The sequence below is a fragment of the Gymnogyps californianus genome, chromosome 1 (genome assembly GCF_018139145.2).
Source record: "Gymnogyps californianus isolate 813 chromosome 1, ASM1813914v2, whole genome shotgun sequence".
NCBI classification, from domain to species: domain Eukaryota; kingdom Metazoa; phylum Chordata; class Aves; order Accipitriformes; family Cathartidae; genus Gymnogyps; species Gymnogyps californianus.
This window is the reverse complement of record NC_059471.1, coordinates 184,413,284-184,431,909: the sequence shown is the minus strand read 5'-3', so window position 1 is coordinate 184,431,909 and position 18,626 is coordinate 184,413,284. Positions and strand designations below refer to the sequence as shown.

At 40.6% G+C, this 18,626-nt stretch overlaps 1 protein-coding gene across 2 annotated transcripts; it reads right to left on the bottom strand.

Moving 5' to 3' along the window:
* Positions 1–969: 969 nt before the first annotated feature.
* On the bottom strand, positions 970–17,590 carry SLC38A2 (solute carrier family 38 member 2). Of its 2 annotated transcripts, XM_050915483.1 has the most exons (16): positions 17,396–17,590; positions 16,571–16,758; positions 16,185–16,266; positions 15,945–16,060; positions 12,723–12,796; positions 12,533–12,625; positions 12,255–12,336; positions 9,081–9,163; positions 8,017–8,075; positions 7,739–7,888; positions 6,873–6,952; positions 6,676–6,776; positions 6,168–6,292; positions 5,303–5,447; positions 5,088–5,185; positions 970–4,329 (listed from the first exon to the last, which is right to left on the bottom strand). In XM_050915483.1, exons 2-16 carry the CDS (start codon positions 16,687–16,689, stop codon positions 4,231–4,233), a joined length of 1,506 nt encoding a protein of 501 aa, XP_050771440.1. In that variant the 5' UTR covers positions 16,690–16,758; positions 17,396–17,590; the 3' UTR covers positions 970–4,230. The 2 variants fall into 2 exon arrangements, with proteins under 2 accessions (XP_050771440.1, XP_050771439.1); XM_050915482.1 differs by having other exon boundaries at positions 5,088–5,447.
* Between the last annotated feature and the right edge of the window lie 1,036 nt (positions 17,591–18,626).

Sequence of the window (18,626 nt, the reverse complement as noted above, 5' to 3'; positions counted from 1 at the left end):
CAAATGCATGGCTGCTTCACAGTGCTGCCTTGCCACGCTTCAGGTCCCCAGAGGTGCAAACTGATTAACACCTTCTTACAGGCCTGCAACATTGTGCAAATGAGTAATCATTTGTGTTTCACAAAGATGACATTAAAATGAGAACGAGAGAGAAATGAAGACATTCATCCCTCATCAGGATGGGCTTCGGACTTTGAGCAAATACATAAACACTGTGAACGCACGGAACGTGATAAAAAATAAAATAATGAATAGCTACTCAGCGGGGGTTCCAGTGAAAAATACTATGCAATCATGTAATTAAAGCAACCCTAACTGAGGCATTTCCTAATTTCAGGGTACTTACTTAACTATGCCTCTTTAATATTCCTTTCATAGTGTTTTGTTGTATATATAACACACCGAGTTACGCCTCCACTGTGTCTCACACCCAATTCTTAGTATTTGGGAAAGACACAGATTCATGAATTGATATGATTTCTGGATCTTTCTCAGATTTCTGGAGAACAAAGAACTGATATGCCGCATTTGGTTTGTATCCAATTGCTAAAACACAAGTGAAACAGATGCACCGGTTTTGAAAATTTTTAAGCAGCAGTTACTCTTCTCCTGGAGATTCAGTTGCAGGAAAACAGCACAGGATTTTGGCAAGACTCACTCATTTATCACACTTATACAAGATCTAACACATTGAGTCTTGTCTCCAGATATGTCTGTACAGCAAAAAATGATGTAATACAGGTTCCTTGCAGAATTTTCTCTCTCATTTTCTTTAATGTCCAGACTTGTTGTTTACTCTTGTAATGTTATAAATTGTGAACTTAGTTGCATGCTATTTTTCCTTTTTTCCCCCCTTCTTGAAAAGTGCTCATAAGTTAAACATGTATGAAATTCAAGATACACTTTTAATATCACCTTTAAAGAAAATCCTTCAAATGCCTCCCCCTCAAAAAACCACCACAACAGTGCTTAGGATTATCTATTTATTTCAAACAAACATACAATGTTTCATTGAAACTGTGTTGCACTCCCTGCCAACAACTGTAGCTAGTGTTGGCCTCTAACAATACAGTGGGTATTTACATATGTACACAGATGTACCGTAGGATGCCTGAATCTGGTGGCCTAACAAATACATTAGATCGTAAAAGTTGTTAAGTTGCTGCATTCAGGAAATTGTAACATCCATGGTAAGTTTCAGATGAAAAGTATACATGAACCTGAATGATGCTTTTTATGGACCCAAGTGACTCCTGTGTTTATTGCAACATATACATTTGTAATAAATACAATCTTAGTGTTTTCTTACACACCTTAGGCGTAACACAATTCTTCCGTTTTTGTAAGCATTACATTTTGTTGTAAAAGAATCTTTCCTTGGACAGTTGTTATACAGATGTACAACATGAACAATTCCTTGAAATGATGTAACAATCAGTAATGAGAGAGGAATATATACATAAATCCCAGATTCCAAACCTACATTATATACATTATACTTACAGTATATACACACATACAGTTTATGTACATAGACTATCATAAATATTGAAAAATAGGTTTAGTTTTAATGGATTAATGTTTTATAAATAACATGTTACATTTATGACTGAAATATCATGGAAGACAGCGATGTCTAACTGAGGTGACAAAACAGTGGTTTAATACTGAAGCTGCTCTTTTAGGTGGTTTGTAATGTAGGTAACTTTAAGCAGACAGGTTTGGAAAAAAAAAAAATGTCATTAAATAAATCACGTGTTGGAAATCAACCCAGCCAAGTGGAACTCAACTGTTGCAGGTGGAGAGCCAGTCATCAAATAATATAACACATAATGTAAAAACTGGAAATTGCTACATTCAGAGAATTAAGTGACATGTGTGATACATTATGAGGTGCCATCACAAAAATCTTCTGGCTCCTCTCTGGCTGCTGAGAAGGACTGTGTAGTAACTTCTCATTTACACCTCCTTCCTCTTCTATGGTTACGGAGAGAAAGGAGGCTATTTCTCACTTTCTTTCTTTCTTTTTAAATGCTGGCAAGGGAAGTGCTTCATCCCTTATGTGCTACAAATGGCTCAAAGGTAGACAACATTTTAATCCTCTTCCACCGTTTGTGGAGAGGAAGAAGAAAAGCTGCCAAAGTACTGAGGAGGCACGCGCTCAGCACTTCTGTGGAGATCAGGTAACATGGGATAGTTAGCCATGGATGTACAGTACCTGAGGCAGAGAAGTACCTAAGGAGCGTTCGTCAATGCTGACTCCAGGATCGTTAATTGCCAGTTGAGTACCACCGAACTAATAATACAAACAACGCAAGAGGAATCTAACTTCTCATTACAGTTTTACACTACAGACTTAGTGACCAGTACTTACAGTCATGCAGAAGTATCAATACAAAATACCTGCAATTTTTTTCATAGATTTTAAATGGCTGGGCATAGATTGACATTACCTGCCTAACAGTGACTAGCATTTAGATTTGTTCCCGATTAAGTCTGCAAGAGCAAAAAAGTCTCAGGCACTGTTTAATCAATGGATTACAGGCCCTTACTTGTTCCCTCTGACACAACGACCAAGTGGAACTTTGTAAATCAGATTTTTAAAGCATCATGTCAGATGAAGACAGTTGACCACATTGCCATGATTATTTCATTAATAATCTCTATCTCGGCTTTTGTACCCAATATTGTTGTGTTTGAGAACCTCTTATAAGCCAAGTACGCTGTTATACAAGTGTTACTTCTCTTCAACCTGGGATAAGAATGAAAGAGTAAACATGCACTAGAAACAAAACAGCTAATCACAACCATACAGCACCTGTTTCATCAGCTAGCTAGCTAGGGCTCATAAGAAACTTACCTATTTCTGAAGCAAACAAGTATGAGATGACTACCCAGCCTATGAGGTTATCTTTAATGCTACTATACAGTATAAACTGGAAGAGGAATCCCAGTTGCGTATGTGAAGAGAGTTTGTACCAAGCATGAAATACTGGTGCAGTTATTTTGTGGATTTGACTCAGAAACAGAATAGTCAAGTAATTCAAAATCCAATAATGGATGAGTAATTTGAGAAATACTGTACAGTTTTTGAATATTATACAACTAGTAAACTACATTAGGACCTTTTTGTTTTCCTACTGAGTGTTTCAACATAGACTGGACAGAAAAAACCCAACAGACATTGCTACAACTGACAATGGACCTTATTAATAAAGAGAACTCCAGGAGGGAGTTTTATATTAATGGCATCATATGCTCCAGTGCCATTCAGTTTTTATCTACAACAGGAAAAAAACAAAAAAGCAAAACCCCCAAACTCTGTTTTACTCAATTGCACTATTGAGTACCTCAAGAAGGGAAATGTCAACACCATCTTTACAATTTCTAGATTAACTACGTTTTCTCAAACGTACCCGTTCTAAAGGGTGGGTTTTTTAAAGCTTGAAAATTTGGGTTTCCACACCATTTTTGGGAACTAAAGTAACTGTAGTTACTTAAGTAAGCTGACAAATGATTTTCAGGATTATTTTCACTCTACTTCGAACTAAGTGAATTTCATGGGAAGCATTTATAATTAGAGAATTTTGACTTGAATTGGTTCATTTTCTGTTTTGGTCATTAGAAGTATTTTTTAAAAAAAAATTTCTTCTAATTATGCCTCTACAGAAAGGCAAACTAGATTTAATTTAGGACACTGATTAAATATTTTTATGAGCTCTTCTATGTTATTCTTTCATTCTTTTTAGAAAAATGTTTCTTAAAGTCAAAATAGTGCTTTTGAGGTCCATAAGAATTTTTGGTACAAAAAATAATAGTGTTTCTCTCTCTCATTGGTTATTTAAACACTTTGCTGTAAATTAAAGAGTTATTTCTCACATCAAATGGTTCCATTAGGCACATTCAAGTAAAATAACAGAATATCCAAGTAACAATGACGAAAGCCAAACATGGCTTGATAAAAGTCTACAGAGAGTTCTGTCCATTCTCTGGAATGGAATAAAGTTGTCACTTCCTTCAGCCAGACACTCACGTGGTTTGATGTTAATATCCACTTCCATCATGCAGAATAGTTTCTTAAAGACAGAGTTTGGGTATTCTACAATCAGAAGAACCATCAACAAAGAATCTGCATTTTAAAGGAAGCTGAATAGCTCATTTTCATTCTCAGTAGGTATCTGAGTGAACACTGGCATTTGAAGTGGAGTATTGGAGATTAAACCAGGACAGTTAATGGCCATCAGATGCAACATTATGGGTCCAGTCTAGAATAATCAGTGTCATACACCCAGTCATCACAAGTATACCACTTAGAAAGAAGAACACAGCCTGAAAAAAGAAAACATAAAAGAAGTATTTCAGATTCTGCTACTACACCCATAAAGTCATGCCCATTTGTGGCACAAGTGCCATTCCTCATGGAGGACAAAGTAAAAGAGACAAGAGATCACAGTAAACAATAAGGAGCCAGGCATCTTTCTCATACTCAGGGTCCTTTTTCAAATAAAAAAGTACCTATATTTTCAGTACAGCAGACCTCACCCTCAACTGAGGGAAGTTAATGCAGCTGCTGATACCAGTCAGGCTGCGCCACTGCGCTGGCCTGATTCTGACTCAGTGCGTCTAAGATTTGATTCTGAGTCAGTATGTCTAAGATCAGTAAGAGCACCAAGATCAGTCTGGATGACCTAAATGATCGGTGGAGGTCAGCTTTTATGGTGTAAAATTACATAAATAAGTCTCGAAAGAAAATTTAAAGGAGAATGACAAGACTTTTTTAGTATAGCTCTTAAGGGTAATCTGTTGAAATCTGCTTCTTATCAGCAACAGAATGACCTAACTATTGTTGAGATTGGGGGTTGGGGGGGTGACAAAAGTCACTGAATTGAACTGAGCCTTGTGATGGCTATCTCCTCAGTTTTGAGTACCTACGCAACTCCCACGTGTTGACTAAGATAACATTAAATGCCAATTTACTGACTACCTTCACCAGGACTTCAAAAGTCTTAAATCATGAAGAAGGAAACTAAAGTTCTTGCTCTCGATTAATAAGCAAGTGTAACTATTATATATTTGTCTACACATACCCCAATCTTTTGCACTGACTTCATTGGTTCCTTCTTCACTAATTTGATATAGAAGGCAGAAGGAAGTATAAAGATCAGCATGGCAGCTGCAGATGCACCTGTATTGAAAAAGCATAGAAATAAATATTCATAAACAGGTAAATATAATTTAGTTAGATCAGAACTGCATTTTCTGAGATTTGAAAGACCACTTGAATTGACATGAAAATGCTCACCAATGAATCCAAAGATGTCTCGAATAGTAGGGACAAAGATAACAAGCATGTTGGTAAATGCCAGAAGAGCAACTGTAATGGAACAGTGACGCCACCATCTAAACTCCTTCCCTGCCCACAACAGCTGGGTAATGGAACTGCGGATCTTTTGAAGAGCGGGGAGGGGGGGAAAAAAAAGACAGTTTAGTCTTCATTGTGGAAGTCAGTGACTGTCACCTGAATTAGACCTTCCTTCTGAAAGTATTTTAACATAATTTTCCCTGAACACTTCAGATTTTAATAAAAGTTGAAAGACATGAAAGTAATTTTTTTTTTTTTTTAAATATTTACTTCTTGCACTTGAGAGGCAGCTCTGTGTTTCTGGTCTGTTTCTCTTTTCAGTGATTCAGATTTTCAAAGCACAGCCAGTAATGAGGGAAAAACAAGGAAAAACATCTGTCTTGAACCAGAATAAATCCCAGCGATTTTTGTAACATCTAAGGATGCTGCTCAACAATATACACCTAAATGGCCAGAATTCATGTTCACAATGTACTTACAAAAACACACCAAGTTTTGTAAGCTGATAATACAATAGTGCAAGTACCTTTATAAAGGGGCAATCTGTTCCACCTCCCTAATTAAACCATAGCAGGAAAACAATATAACTAATGTATTTGTATCTACTGCTTTGTAAATGTTGCCTATTTATTTATTTGAATTAACGGTATAGAGATATTTCATCAAGCTTATTAATTTCCTTTTGCAGTTAAGAGAAAAATTCTGAAAATTAATAAACGAGAGTTGCCAAATCAGTAAATGACTGCAGCAGGACAGGTGATGAAAATAAAAAACGGTAGTAAGATTAAAAAAAAAAATTACTTACTGGGAAAATAACTACAGGTACAGTAAGGGTTACAGCCATAAGTACAGCAAGACGCACAATAAGAAGAAGAACATCAGCACCCAGATAAGCAGAGTAGGTATGAAGCAGTTCTGGTTCGACTTCTCCTGTAAAGAAAACAGTATTTTAATTAGATGTAGTTGACATACTTCTCAAACAACTGCTTCTGCTCTAAATCATAAGCGAATTTTACAGTTACAGCAATATGAATTGAAAGCCTCAACAGCTCCTGTAAGCACGTCTACATTTTACACAGGGATAACTTGGAGGCACTGAATCTGTTTTAATCCAATTTTAATCCTGTGCCTTGGGCCTAATTCTACTGCTGATCTCCTATTGGGTGTGCACTTACGGAAGTATTGAAACCCCCCAACAAACAGTGTATATTTAGAACCCGTAGTAAATGCCTGCTTGTTCTAACTTAAAAGTAATACTGTGGTTCAGCAGAACATAATTCATTTAAAAGAAAAGCAGAGAAGGCAATATTTACCATAAAATGTCAGGTATCCAAAGAGAGCAGCCAATAAATACATGAGGAACATGGCAAAAAAAGACACATAGGACACATTCATCATTCTTTTACGGCTTCGGCTATAAGAAAAAGAAACATCGTTAGCAATGAGAACATACTGTTTTATAGTACTTTTGTTTGTTTAGTGAAATTACAGACACATATCTAACATTTACCTTTTCAGTTCTTCATAGATAGGAAGGATTGCAGGATGGCAGACAAAAGAAAATGTTAGGATTGGGACGGCATAGACAGTCTGAAAAACAAAAAGTATCTTTCTTAAGTACCTCAACAGACATTAGAAATTTAGTTTTAAAAAATTCATCAGTCAATTTCTCAGTTTTGACTTAGGCATCAGTTTAGTTTTTGATAAAGACTAGCTATTCTTTACAACTGAAACTTTGGCAAAAATTTAAAAAAGTTCGTATTTTCTTAAACCCAGACCCCGAGGTACCACATACTCTCAAATCTCACTGAAGTCCATGTTGAGGTGAATCTATTTGCATTCAGAATTATGTTCTGCATCTCATAGGCTTAAGCCATTATAGCCTGATCTTGATACTGGCTATTACACATACTTCTTCCCCACGTGTGGAGATTCACCACTGTAATTGGGAGCATTCATGAGAGTCAAGACTTTGTGACTGGGAACTTACAGCTTATTCCAAACCCTGGCATACATTTCCCATTTGCATGCTTTTATTATTTACTTCATCTTCCTCTGCAATCTACTTTTTAAAATGCTTTGCTAACTTACTTGAGAAAGCTTGAGAAATGCTGTGCTGAAGAATGGGAGATGTGTTTATTGCCGCTCATCTCAGGCAGGCACCTCAAGCTCCTCTAATTTCTGTGTATTTGGAGTGTGAAAACACCAGGTCTACAGAAGGTAAACAGTGCCTAACTCTACTGGAACAGAAAGTCTTAGCACATCCCAAGTTTACAACTGGGCAATTACTTGAAGGAAAAATGACCGAATTCATCTGCTCTGTATTTAGTCTCTCTTAGTTATTTTCAACAGAGTGTCTGATTTTTAGTCAGTTACCTGTGAATTGAAGATGAAATATTTTGGCTTGCACACATCATCACTTGTTATGTTTTCATCTACCAAAGGTGCCAGTGTCACATTTATTAACGTCATGTTCGTGATGTCAATGTCCATAGGACAAGGAATCTGAAACATCTTCCAAATTACCTAGAAATAAAGCCACGTATTTATTGTTACTTTGACTAATCAATATATGAAACTTTTCAGAAACTGTGTTTAATTTCACTCTGAAATGCAGCTTTACGAGCACTGGAAGTCTACAAGATTATACTTACAACAATCAGAAAGAAGACCATGCAAAGTAAGGAAAAGCCGCTGGTATAGCCCAAATATCCTGTGTTCAAGAAAGATAAAAAAATCTAAGGTACAATAAACAGAAACACCATTCAAGTCATAACATTATGACAAAATATATTCTGTCAGTGATCTCTTTAGATTGCCATTTTCTTAGTGTTACATAGAACAAGTTAATTATTCATTGACTTTCTGCCAATCTCAACCCAGATCTGAAAGTTCTCAAAGACATATTAGGGTCTGTACATACAGTGAGTCTGTAATATTAAACTTCATAACTTACAAAAAAACCCCCACCCCACAACAAAAAACCCACACCAACAACTATGTGAATTATTATATACTAAGAATGATTATAGGATTAATTTTAATAGAATGCACTATGAGATAACTTAGCCTTTTCCCTTCTGTTTTTACTGATTCACTTAGTCTGTAGAAATTAGTAACTTGAGAAAGTAATTCACATCGAGACTCTCAGTTAGTAAGGTTCCACTACAGGATTCTCTGAACAAATAGTGTTTTAACTGAATTATTCACAGATATCACTGAATTACAGCCATTTCAGATAAAGCATCTGGTATGAATATTCTGCCACTGCTTGGGATCTAAAATGAAAAAGGTGACTTCTATTTACATTGCAAATACAATTTCACTGCCCAGGGCTAGCATCCCTATTCTTCTGAGACTGTTATAGGATAGCTAATAACAATATTATACTATTTCACTACTGACCAAAATAGGTCAAACTTTGTGATAAGAAGACAAACAGAAAGTTACTGTTGAGCCTTGTTCTAAAGCTATCCTGTCTACTGTGCTTTCATTTTCCACAAACACATCTGTAACTTAAGATACCGGTCTTGATCTTTTTTTTCTTTTATTTTTTATGTAGACTGATAGCAATTGCCTAAACGCTGATGAGTCCCAAGAGACAAGTTTGGAGACAGCTGTCAATTCACATAGTACTTGAAGACTCAAACATCATATCAATCCATTTCCCCACAGTATTTTCAATGCATTTTTATTTTGATTGTACTCCACTGCTTACCTAAATTTTTCAGTAAGGACAGGGGAAGAATGAGGATAACAGACACCAGCAGCACTAAATAGTCGCCATTAAGATACCATTCTCTGTAGAAAAAAGGTAGTATTTGTAAGTAATCAAAGTATGTAAAAATTACGACATTTGCAGTTTAGCCTTCACTCTTATCTTCTCCTACAACATATGGCTTCTTAAAAAAATGTAGTACCTGATGTCACAAAGAATTAGCATTCCACTTACTATATGGACCTAAAGCCCTACAATACCTTCTTATCTCACCCCAAACCTGCATTGTGCCTTTCCTTTAGTGTCCTTTTCTAAAATTAATATGCATCTGGAAGTCAGAAGACAGGAAAGTAAATGACTGCTCAGGAAAAAAGTCAACTGGGATCAATCACGGAAAAAACAGTAATTTGCTTAAATGTTGGTTCCCAACTCTCCAGATGTATTAGAATATTGCAGGGCCCCAGCAGGGTGGTGATCCACTTTTAACGGAAATAAAATTCTGTTGGGTGCCCTGCAGGAGTTAAAGAAAAACAGGTGAGGGCTGGAGTTAAGGCAGTAGCTCAAGCCCACTGGCTGAGAAAACTCCAACAAGCACTGGGAGTCTCTTGGAGGCACATTTAGTCCCTTTCAGTAGGGAAACTATGATAAGAACCTCTGAAGTTTTTTTTCCTTCAGATCGTTTTTGCCATTTATTCCATAAGAAGCAGCAGCAGCTATTTTTTGACAAAACATTTTGGACTGTGAGAAGATTAACATCTTCCTTTGAAACACAGAAAAAAAAAGTTGGATCTGTGTAAATATAACGTAGTTGCACTGAAGTATCAGAAAAATTGATCTTGAGTATTTAATCGTGGCAGGGTAACTGCTTTCTTCATCTGTCCTACAGGATCATCCTATATGCTTTAAGCAATTAAAGTAACACTAAGCATTTATTCCCAAATATTAGTACTTTATATCCTGTCATGGTATCATCTAACAGCATTTATTTTAAAATGGACTTATACTATTTAGGTAAACAAAGAAAAATTAATGACCTAGTTGGAAATTTGTGCATTCAAATTCCATTGCTGAATTATAAGCCTGTATATGGTAGTGGAAATACAGAATAACTGTAACAGACTTGCTCTGGATTTATGTAGTAAATGCAAAAACAATTTGGTTATCTCTTTCCCCAGTTTTACCTGGGATAACTAAATGTAAAAAATGTATTTTAGAAAGTTCAGATGTGTAGGACATTAACGTCATGTACCTTTTGTTGTCTTTTTTTTTTTTTAAATGTAGTAGTCTTGTGGTAAATTAAAAGATATCACAGCACAGAGGTTCCTTGCATTTGATACAGCCATAAGAACGTGCACTGTTATTGTGCATGCCCCATGTGGAGGCCATCAGGACTTTCAGACCAAGGACTTAAAAGTTTTTCTGTGCTGAAGAGTAAAGAATGGGATTGCACAGCCTTAAAACACAACGGAGTATTTTAAAAATTGCTAAATGAATTTTAATAATGGAGCTAGTATTTGTAATATTGTCTCAGAATTCCAGAGTATCTTCTACAGTAAGCATTATTTTGGGACATTTGAACAGGTAAGTGCTTACATTTCAGGCACCAGGCTGCCAGAGTGGAATCCATGCCAATGGTAGCCACCCAGACTCCCCTAAGCAACGCATGGAGAGAGTCAGTTAAATGGGGTCCACAATCGCCAGAGCACCGAGAAAAGATTTACTTTAAATCAGTGTACAGCTACCTAGTACCAGCCAACAAGAAAACACTGAAGATACAAATCTCAATTTCTTAATTTTGTCTGCCAGATTTACAGAGCAGCAGCTCTATCCAGTGAGATTCAAAGCCTTTAACTCTCCCTCTTGAACTGCAACCGATTTTGAATTCTTCTCTGAAGATGGGACAGTTAAAAATACTTGCCTCCAAGCCCCCTCATAAGTACTGGCTACTCCAGGGACTTTCTTAAGAAATGGAAAATAAGGACTTGAAATCATCCAAAGGAGGGAAATGAACCTTCCCAGCAAAGAATTTGTAAACATTACACTACTAAGTAAATGGGGTGGGTGCATTCTTCGAGTACATTAAAAAAAAAAAAAAAAAAAAAAAAAAAAAAAAAAAAGATGGCTAGCACTGTTGTCATGACAATATCTATCAGCAAGCTGTATGAACACCACCAAATGGCTTGAACCCCTTGGGGAACACAGGCAGAAAAATGCCTACCTTCTGAACTCAGGCTTAGGTGTAAGTTGGAGTCTTGAGCTGCTCAGCCCTCTCAAGACTGGGACACTTCAGGACAAGGCACAGAAGTACAACTCTGAAGAGTGAGATTTATAGCACTTAACTCTATCCATCTGAAGTCAGGCATCTTGTTTTAGATAGCTGTTTTTACACACCCTCTCAATATAGAGTGATATATCGCTCCCTGGAGATGCCCAAAACAGGTGTCTAAGCCAGGTGCACTGAACTGAGCACTACAGAGGATCACCTCCCTCTACTGATTATACAAAGACCAGAGTAATGATGAGCTCAAAATCTAACTTTCAGATGGTACGGTTAGATACAATGAAGCCCACCCAAGGCACCCACTTTTAAAGCCAAGCAGGAAAGCCACTATGGAGTCAAGGTGTCTCCAGGGCTACATGGCAATGCATCCACCATTTTAGTCTTGGGCATATAAACCCCGTTTTAGTTCAATGTTTAGTCCTCATGTCTTTTTGAGAACTGTTCCTTAAGACATTCATTACGTAACTGCACCTTAGTCTTATATTTAATCACTTCCCACAATATTAACACCAGAAAACCAAAAAAATCAGTCCAAACCAGTTGGAATGCAATAACAGCGAAAAAAAAAACACCAACCAACCAACCATAACCACATTTACCTCTCCTTATTGCAAGTACGTACTGACTGGTACATACATTAACACTTACCTGGTGTTCTTTACAGAACAGCTTTCTGTAATATGATGCGATACCTGTATTTTTCTACCCTTTTCCCAGGACAGGCTGGATCTAAATGAAGTGGAGCACTCAGGGGAAGGGCAAACTTACTGCATCTCTGTCTGAGTAAGAAGCTACCCTACGGTGTACCGAACGTGGTCTTCATATAAAAATATATACAGTCTCCGTATTTGTTTCTCCTAATAGTTTCTCTGATGAGGAGTTCTAACACCTACCCTGTGGTCTCTTCGATGTTCATAAATGTCTTGATGACCAATGGTAACTCATATTTCACTATGAAGAGGTAGCTTGACATAGCTGTAGGTGAATAACATCATAGATCATTACAAATACAGAATATGCCACAAGATGCAAGAATCACATAACATGTTTCATAACTTCACTTGAACACAAGCAGTTAATGAACACATGTTGTGTGAAAAAACAAGTCTCCAAGAATAAGTAGGGAACAATTACTGTTGACAGTACAGACATTTTAAGATCTTGTTCTCACCTCCAATGTTCTGCATTGTAATTGATCCAGAAGCAGCGAGTTTTCCAGCCATACCAAACGCCTTCATTCCCAACTGTTCATACAATAAAGATCCTAAAAGAAAACAAAATAATCCATTGGAAGGGTGTGTTTCACAAAGATACCATATGAAACAAATATCCTATGTTTGTAAAATAGTAATTTGCCATACCTCCTTCATTGGCAGTCTTCAAAAGGAGATGCACTGAATACAAAGAAAATATTGAGACAAACAGCAGGAGTATCCTGGGGGGAGAAAAACATGCAAATTTTTAATAGCCATAAATGACTTATTGTAACCTTATTAAATAAAGGTGGCTCAAACACAAAAATTAATCGTATTAAAATATTATCTGGGAAAAACCTGTAGATTCTAAGGCCAGCTAGAAGTGTTCTGAAAACCCAATTAATGCCTAGTTTAGAAAGAATTTTATACTAAAATGCATTTCAGAGGCATACAGAGAAATTCCAGTGTAGGATTAAACAATGCTTACATTCAGTATGAAGTGGCATAAGCACCGACAAGTGTCAGGCCATTATAATTGGCTACATTTGATATAAGTAACTTAACAAAGTATCAACGGGGATGCTTTTGTATCATTGTAAGAAACTGTATTTCTCCTGTCTTCCTATCCTTGTTCAACAGTGTGTCATGCATCTATTGAACACCGAGTTGTGACTAACTGTAGCTAAAGTGAAGATTATCTCTTGGTCTTAAGCAAATCAGCTTTTCAGCTTAAAGCTGTTATGTCTTTTTTAATGTAAAGATGAAACTGCAAAAGCCTTAAAGAATTGACTGAAAATTCAGACGTATTGAGACCTGTGTCTTCAAATGGAAATATATATTTATTGTCATTAAAAAAACCAGAATGTTTTCTTTGCTCAAAAGTTACTCTTCATGTGTGCTTACATGGGAATCGCTAGTGGCTTGTTTATCATCTTCCCCATAGCTTTTACACGCAATATATGTTATATCCAGAAGCACATTTGCAACATCTAAAATTCGGATCTCTCAACAACAAATCTCTCCCACAACAAATGCACTTCCTGGAGTGGCACACTAGGGGGGACTTCTCAACTGCTGAAGAACACAGTGGAAAATTACAACACATTCAAAAAAACCCTGGCCTTTCTTACACCAATACAAGCATTCTGCTTTACAGGAAACCTAAGAATCAGCACATCTGCTCAAAAACGGCAAGCTCCATTTAGAGTTCCCAGACTACTCTTTACATTTCCTTTTGTGTCATTTTTAACATTGGTGAAATTAGTAAACACAGCACAAAGAACTGGAAACAAGAACATCTGAGAAAAGCTTCACAGATCAGTACAAGGAATCCAAGAAACTTGTGTTACTGTGCCAATTCAACACCAACACATGCACACAAATAAACCTCTGTATTTCTGACAGGTAGAGATTAACCAGGATTTAGTTCAGCCATCAACTAGAAACAGCACAGCGACATGTGCAAGGGTTACATCTCACTAGAACAGCACAGATCCTGGATCCCTCAGCCCCAACCTCGAATGGCTGCCTACAGTGTTGACAAGATCAGTCAGCAAACTCATCTCTAAGCTCACTCAGTTTCTGGCTTCCAGACCATATCATTCATTTATTTAATGCTGACACAAGTGACAAGTCACAGCACTGACACAAGTGACTCCACACAGTCTTCAAAGAATTTACTGCCTTAATCAACTGCATCTGGATCTGAATCTGTAACCTAGTTATTAAAGGATGTCTGTAATACTCTCAGTGTCATCATAAATCCTCAGTATCATCAGTGATTGACTGCTTTCCTGCCTTGGAACTATACAAACTACACTAAGTTTTGAAAGGTAACAAGCTAGTTTATCTTTGAATCAGTACTAACGCAAACAGATCTGAATGCAGTATCTGGAAATGAAAGGTAACTAAACAACCTCAGCACCCAATTGTTAAACTCACAATTTTGAACATTTTTTTCTTCAGAAAAAAGGACCCCCATTATATACCAATCTGTTCAAACATCTAACCCTAAATTTTTTTTCCTCTCCTCAGAGATGTTCTAATGTGCATTACGCTGATTATCTTACATGTGCTGCAGAACATCTTTAGAGCATGAAACTGATGTGTAGATAGATGAAGTATCTATCTCTTCCGAATTCTTGCTGCTAAGTTGTTCATTCAGTTTAGCATCATCTAAGTAAGTGAAAGTCTTAGTAAAAAATTAACAAATTGCCATATATCTAAAATAAAATCCTTTACATCAAAACTTTATACATTGGTAGTTCCTCAGGAAACTTGAATACCACCCTGATGTACTGTGAAATATCTGGAAGTAAACCTGACCTCCAACTTTCTGGAAATCTGGCAACAGAGTAAGGCAAATTTTGAACTAAACGTTACTCTTCACTTGTTCTTGAACATTGAGCACATTCACCTATTTCCAGGATAAAAATAGAAAGTTCCTTTAAACATGTCCATGGATTCCCATTTGCACTCAGTCACTGATATTACATGTTGTGTGAGCTGAACTGCCTCCAATATATGAAAAATGTACTTTCCCAAGACATTTAGAAGCACCGTACATAACTGTTTCCTCATGTCATTTCCAATTACATTACTATAGTCGTCTTACACCTGAAAGCTTTTGCCAATATAGACATACCAATAAAGACATGCTGGTTATTCCACATCCTTCCCTTGCAGGGAGACAGCAATTTTTACAGGTGTAGCTGAAACCAGTTCCCCGAACTGAGTAAAAGCATAGCAATAAAAATGATTTCTTTATTGGTGTAAATACATCGTACCTCTATAAGCACAACTGTGTTAGCTGAGGAAAAGGAGACCACGTCCCTGATTGGTAGGGCTGGGCGACAGAAATTTTTAAGAGTAGACGCGGCCAGACTTGCAAGAGACAAATAAAATAATCTTCTTCTGCCTACATTTTTCTTCTCTCTACAGCCTGATCCTGTACTTTTTGTGCAATTATGACTTCCACTAATTGAAAAGTTTCTGTCATCATTAATTTCTATCAGTGAACTCTGAAGGAAAAAGCTAATACAGACTTCAGTCTGTTAAGTAGCACCTCTCTTTTCCACTTGGATAATGGACTTTTCAAGGGAAGTCTATTAGTTATTCATGGAAAAACTACAGCTAAGTAAAGGAAAATTCACTGTAAAATGTTTTGTGGGTTGCAGAACTTGCAATGAATCTGTTTAATTTTTGCAAGTCCTTCTGAACGTATCACAATCTCTTAATTTAAAACAAGTCATAAATCCTAAAATGCAATTCTGCGCCTACGGCAATGACTGGGTATTTTGTAAAGGTCATATTCTTACATCAAGTATTCTTCCATTATTAATGACACAGCAGACAGATTTTTTTTTTTATGAACCAAAAGATACTTACACAAAAAGAGCAATTCCAGTGTTAGCCATGGCATAAGAAAGACCAAGGATGCCACTACCCACAATAGCATTGCTCAGATTAAATACTGACATTCCAAAGGAAGTAGTACCCGGATGCTGAGAAAAGGGAGATAGGTAATAATTAATAGAAAGTTATTACTTATTTCAGCATTAAAACAAACATAAATGTGGCAAGAAAGCATTTTTTTTTGTTTCTGAAACATCACTGCTGTGCACTTACATACTGAGTTTCATATTTCTTCTTTCCAAGATTGGAGTCGAGCAAGAAATTTTGATTTTCTGGATCAATATCCGCATAGTGGCTGTAAAAAATATTGCATCATTAGTGTCTATCACGGGCGACTCGCATATTCACTTCCCGTTCAGCACTTCCAATCCACTTCAAAGGGAAGCGAGAAAACCAACCGAATGACCCAAAAAACAAGAACCCCCCCACCCGCCATTCTGCCCAGTACACAAAGCGTTGCGCGCGTTTACGTCCGCAGTCATTTCCGTGTTTCTGTAACGCGTGTCAACACGCGACACCTCCAGACCCGAGGCGGCGTTTTAAATTAGGGCTGCAGCGGGCCGGGTGCCGCCCGTCCCGGGGCGGCGGAGCCCCCTCACCTCTTCATGGCAGCCGGCTTGGTGGGGTAGGGGTAGCTGAAGTCGTTGCTGTTGGAGCTGTAGCTGCTGCTGTCCTCGTCGGGGGAGATGTTGAACTTGCCCATCTCGGCGCTGCTCATGGCGGCGGCGATGCCGGGGCCGGGGCTCGGCGGCCGCTCTTTTGTCCTTGGCGGCGGGGCTCGCCGCGCCTGCGGAGGTGGGAGGCGACGTCAGTGCCGCAGCGGGCGCCGCGGCCCGTCACGTGGCCAGCGCGCGCCCGCGGCTCGGCGGCCCCCGCCCGCCGCCGAGTGGAAAAGTACCAGGCGCGCGGGGCGGGGGGCGCGCGGGGCGGGGGCAGACAAAGGTGAGCCTCGCGGCGGGGCGACGGTACCTGCAGCGGCGCGCGGGGTCGGGCCGAGGTAGCGGCACCGCCACGCCGCGCTACCTGTGTCCCGTCCCCCCCCCCCCCCCCCTCCCCCGACAGCGGAGACTGATGCAACACCGATGGGCGATTGTCACATTGGCCGCCGCCGCCTCTGTGTTTACCTGCCCCCCCCCCCCCCCCGCCGACACCGGGCATCCCGGCGTTTTCAATGGAAAAATGCAAATCGGTCACGGGACTGCGCCGCAGTCGCTCGGGGTTTTTCCACCTTTCTTGGGATGCAGCAGCGGCGCCTCCCTACGCGCGCCCGCCGCCCCCACCGCGCGTCCCGGCAGGGTCTCGGGCGGCAAGGCGGGGGGCTGCCGCCTGACAAAGGCGCCCAGGGCCAGCCGCGCTGCCGCCGAAAACTCGCCCCGTTCCTGCTGGCGGCCGCCTCACGGCCGGCACCCGCCGCCGCGCCGTACCTTGTCCGCAAGAGCTTGAAAGCGAGGTTTCCTCCCGAAGCCTCGGAATAAGGAGATGCTCCTCTCGCTGATGCTGCTTCTTGCAAGGGGGGAAAAACCCTTAACTATAAAACGTCAGCGAAAACTGAACCCTAAATAAACAAAGGTAGAAAAAAATGACTGAAAAAAGCCAGCGGTGGAGAAGGGAAAGAAAATATCGTGTCCGTGGTGCTCCGGCGGACGCGTCGCTCCCGGTCTGACGGCCCCCTCGGGGCGCCGCCGCTCTTCAGGCGGGAATGCGGGCGCGTCATCGCGGAGGGGGCGCGGCACCCGCCCCTCGCCGCGCCGCCCCCCGCCGCCCGCCCTGCCCGGCTGACCCCCTGCCGCCGCCCGGGCCGGGGTGCGGGGTGCGGGGGGGGGGGGCAGCGGCGGGTTGGGGCGCGCCCGACTGGAAGGGTGGAAGCCGGTCACGGGCGTGCGCCCAGCGGGGGGTCGGGAGCGGGGCCGCCAGCGCATGGGTGCGCCGCGCAGCTCTCCCGTGTTTACGCCGGGGGCAACTGGGTTGCACAGCGGAGACAGGACGCTGCGGTGCTTGTCAAGAGCGCCCTGTCCGAAAGGCGCTCCCACCTGCCCGGTGCAGCATCTGCAGCGCGACTGCAGCACCCGGTACGGGCTCACCGAGGAGGCTTCCTGCCCGTTTCCACCCCGTGCCTGCCTTCGGCGGGCTGCCGGGCCCCAGCTCTGGCGTCTCCCGGTAGCTCGGTGCATGACAGGGGGTGAGGTGCCACCGACCCATAGCTACTCGCTGCAGTCACCTGCTATTTTTAAGGCACGAGCAAGCAGTGATGCATGTGCCAGCCCGCATCCCGGGGGCAGCCGAAAGGCTCCCCGAGCGTTTCCTCCGGGAAGTCATCCGGAATGACGGCCTCCCCCTAGTGATGCGATGCAGGATAAACCCCACTGCAGGGGAGAGAGGGGGGAAAAATAACATCCTTTTCCTCCGGTAATCACTCCAGAAACTTTTTTCAGGGCTTTGCTGCTCGATCCCCCGTGGAAGGGGGCACCGGGGCTTTACTGTCCACCCCAGCCCCTCACACCCACGCAGCGAGGTTGCGGCTCCGGAGGAGGCTTGGCTCGGGCAGCAAGGGACCCTTTGGCCACCGCTTCTTGAGGCGGGGGCGTTCTGAAGCAGCTCCCCTCCCCCCCAGTCGCACTGTCCCCGCGGCAGCAGCACACTCCCACGCGAGTCTGG